At 44.7% G+C, this 2515-nt stretch overlaps 1 protein-coding gene across 1 annotated transcript in view; it reads right to left on the bottom strand.

Moving 5' to 3' along the window:
* Positions 1–2045, bottom strand: part of arhgap29a (Rho GTPase activating protein 29a) — a 36911-nt gene extending 34866 nt beyond the window's left edge. Inside the window, exons 1-2 of the mRNA XM_008304681.1 lie at positions 1866–2045; positions 277–658 (exon numbers count right to left, since the gene is read on the bottom strand). Of these exons, the coding sequence (XP_008302903.1) occupies positions 277–559 (283 nt within the window). The 5' untranslated portion in view covers positions 560–658; positions 1866–2045. The remainder of the gene's footprint in view (positions 1–276; positions 659–1865) is intronic.
* Between the last annotated feature and the right edge of the window lie 470 nt (positions 2046–2515).

A 2515-nucleotide genomic window follows, 5' to 3' on the forward strand; every position in this document is an offset into this window, starting at 1 on the left:
CATGTGTAACTTATTGAAAAGCCCGCATCCACAACGGGCCACTGTTGTGGAAACAGATGATCAACAGGTTTCCTCTAAAGACACTTACAGCGCTCAGGTTAGAGGAGGTGAATGTAAGGGTGAGGCTCGAGATGGAGTTTTAATAACTACAATAGTGAACTATTCAGAGGGGAGAGTTGCACCAGCAGCAGAACAATCCACCAAAAGACAAACCCTGGTGTGTGTTTTGCCACATTTCCCTGAATAAAGGTCGTCTCTCTTTTCTGGCGAGCCTACCTTTGGAGTTGAACACTTCTTTGAGCTGCAGAAGCACATCAGCGAACTTGCGCACGTCGCTGACCAGCTGCATGATGTAGTTTGGGTCCGAGGTGGGGACGTCCGGGTTGTCCGAGCTCACCAGCCCGCTCTTGGAGTTCCTGGAGGAGCCCGCCGATCCCAAGCTGGAGCTGGAGAGTCGGGAGATACCTAGAGAGAGTTTGGTTCCACTACCACCACCACCGCCTCCGCCGCCTCCTCCTGATCCTCCGCCAGCACTCTGGCGCAGCATGGCAGCAAGCATGCCCTCTCAGTCCAGCGGCCCTCGGGCCCGGCGCCTGGTATCCTTCAGTTCAGCTTCGTTCTCAGACCAAACACGGCACCACTTCAGGGAGGAAGGACACTGCAGAGGAGAGAGGAGACTCTTAATTCTGAGCATCTGAGCATCATGTTAGTGATCCTTTCACGGCTATGACACATCTGCAGGTGGGATTCAGCAGGACGTGAAGTCTGACAGCAACAAGAACAGCTGGACTCTCCTTCAGTTTTCCTATAAATATGCTTCCTAAGTGTTCAAACCACTATTTATTTAACTTTTGGGTTTTCCCTTCAAACTGACGATTATGACAATCAGCAGGGAAACGCTCAGTCAGAAGAGACGAGGTGCAGCTCAGCAGTTCCAGAGTATTTCACAAACAGCTCCAGCAATGTGTGAGGTAATTCAATCTAGTGCTGAGTAAGTCTCAGTGTTTTTGATCTTAATGCAATAATGATAGCGTTTAGATCCCACAGCCCAGTCTGACAGAGCAGGGAGGAGGAAACAGAAGTGGTTTTCTGTGTAACTGAACAGACACAAGACTTCACACAAGACATGAGACTTTCATTTTAAAAGCAGGTACACTTGTGGACATTTCACACTTCTAAATGTTTGACTTCTCTGTCTGATGTTACACCTGATGTGAGACTCACAGGTTCTGTCCTTTGGAGTGTCTGTTTAGATTAGAAGGGGGAAAACAGAGAAATAATCACAGGTCTTGTCTCTGTCTGTGCGTAATTGAAGAACAAACGCGACACTTCTCGTTAAATATCCCTTTGCCTGATGTGTTTTCGCTCCTGGCTAAATAAACTAAAACGACTTTAATCCACATTAGGGCAGTCTGATCATTAGGGTCGATTAGTTAATTCGGCTTCTATACCATACAATCAGGCACCGGTTTATGTCATTAAATCTGGATTTATGCTGCCACTTCTCTGGACCGCGGCAACTATTTGCGTTCAGCTGAATGACTCTAAAATGTGAAGTTCTGTGGAAACCAAACATCCTTCGTGTATTTAATGTTTGCCGAATTGTCGTGTTGCGATAATAGAAAAAGTTTAAAATCCCTTTTGCCTCAAGAAGAGCGAGGCTATTTTGCCAGCAAACGACGCAACATTAACTTACGCAATGTGAACGGGGTTCGGCTGGATTTCCATGTGAGAAGTACGCGGTCCTTTTACACACAATTATCCTCCGCGTTAATGAAAAAGTCGGTTTCAGGGATTTACCAGCATTAATCTGCTTTTGTATCCACCCAAACAAACGCTGCAAGTTACCAGATAGAGTGACACACCTGCTGTTGGATCCTGAAACATCGCAGCCGAACGAGTCCCGAAGCGCAAAAAGTGTCCGATGGCCAAAATGAAGACGGATAAATTAATCCACAGACGATCCGCTTCTGGTTCACTGTTTTATCCCCCCAAAAAACCCGTCAGTGTCCAGCTCGGCTCCGCTCTGTGGAAAAGTCTCGTCTCTCCATGTGATGCGGGCTGGAACTTGTGATTGGTGTGTGTCCGTCTGAGCGCCGACGAGTCCTGCCTTAACAACAGGTGCCCCGAGCTTTAAAGTGACAAGCCGGCTACAGTGAGGCAGCGGAGTTCCTGTTGAGCCTGTCAAAATAAAACATAGAGCTAGGAATTCACATCCAAATAAAATTATTTCAATTCAGCATCAAACAGTGTGAATTTGATTGAAGTGTCAGTTATTAATCAATTACTAGTTTGGGTTATTAAAACGTTAAGACAAAAACTCAAAAGTTTAAACATGTAAAACATAAAATAAAGCAGGATACAATTAAAGTGTTTAAATAAATTAAATCGAAAACAGGACAGAAAAGTAGAATAAAGTGCACACAAGTTTTTTTTAGAATAACTAAAAACCGCAGAGAAAAACAGAAGATTTAAAAATTAGAATAAACACATGTATCTTATTAAATAAAAATGA

Source organism: Stegastes partitus, unplaced genomic scaffold (genome assembly GCF_000690725.1).
Source record: "Stegastes partitus isolate 25-593 unplaced genomic scaffold, Stegastes_partitus-1.0.2 Scaffold2288, whole genome shotgun sequence".
Classification (NCBI taxonomy): Eukaryota; Metazoa; Chordata; class Actinopteri; family Pomacentridae; genus Stegastes; species Stegastes partitus.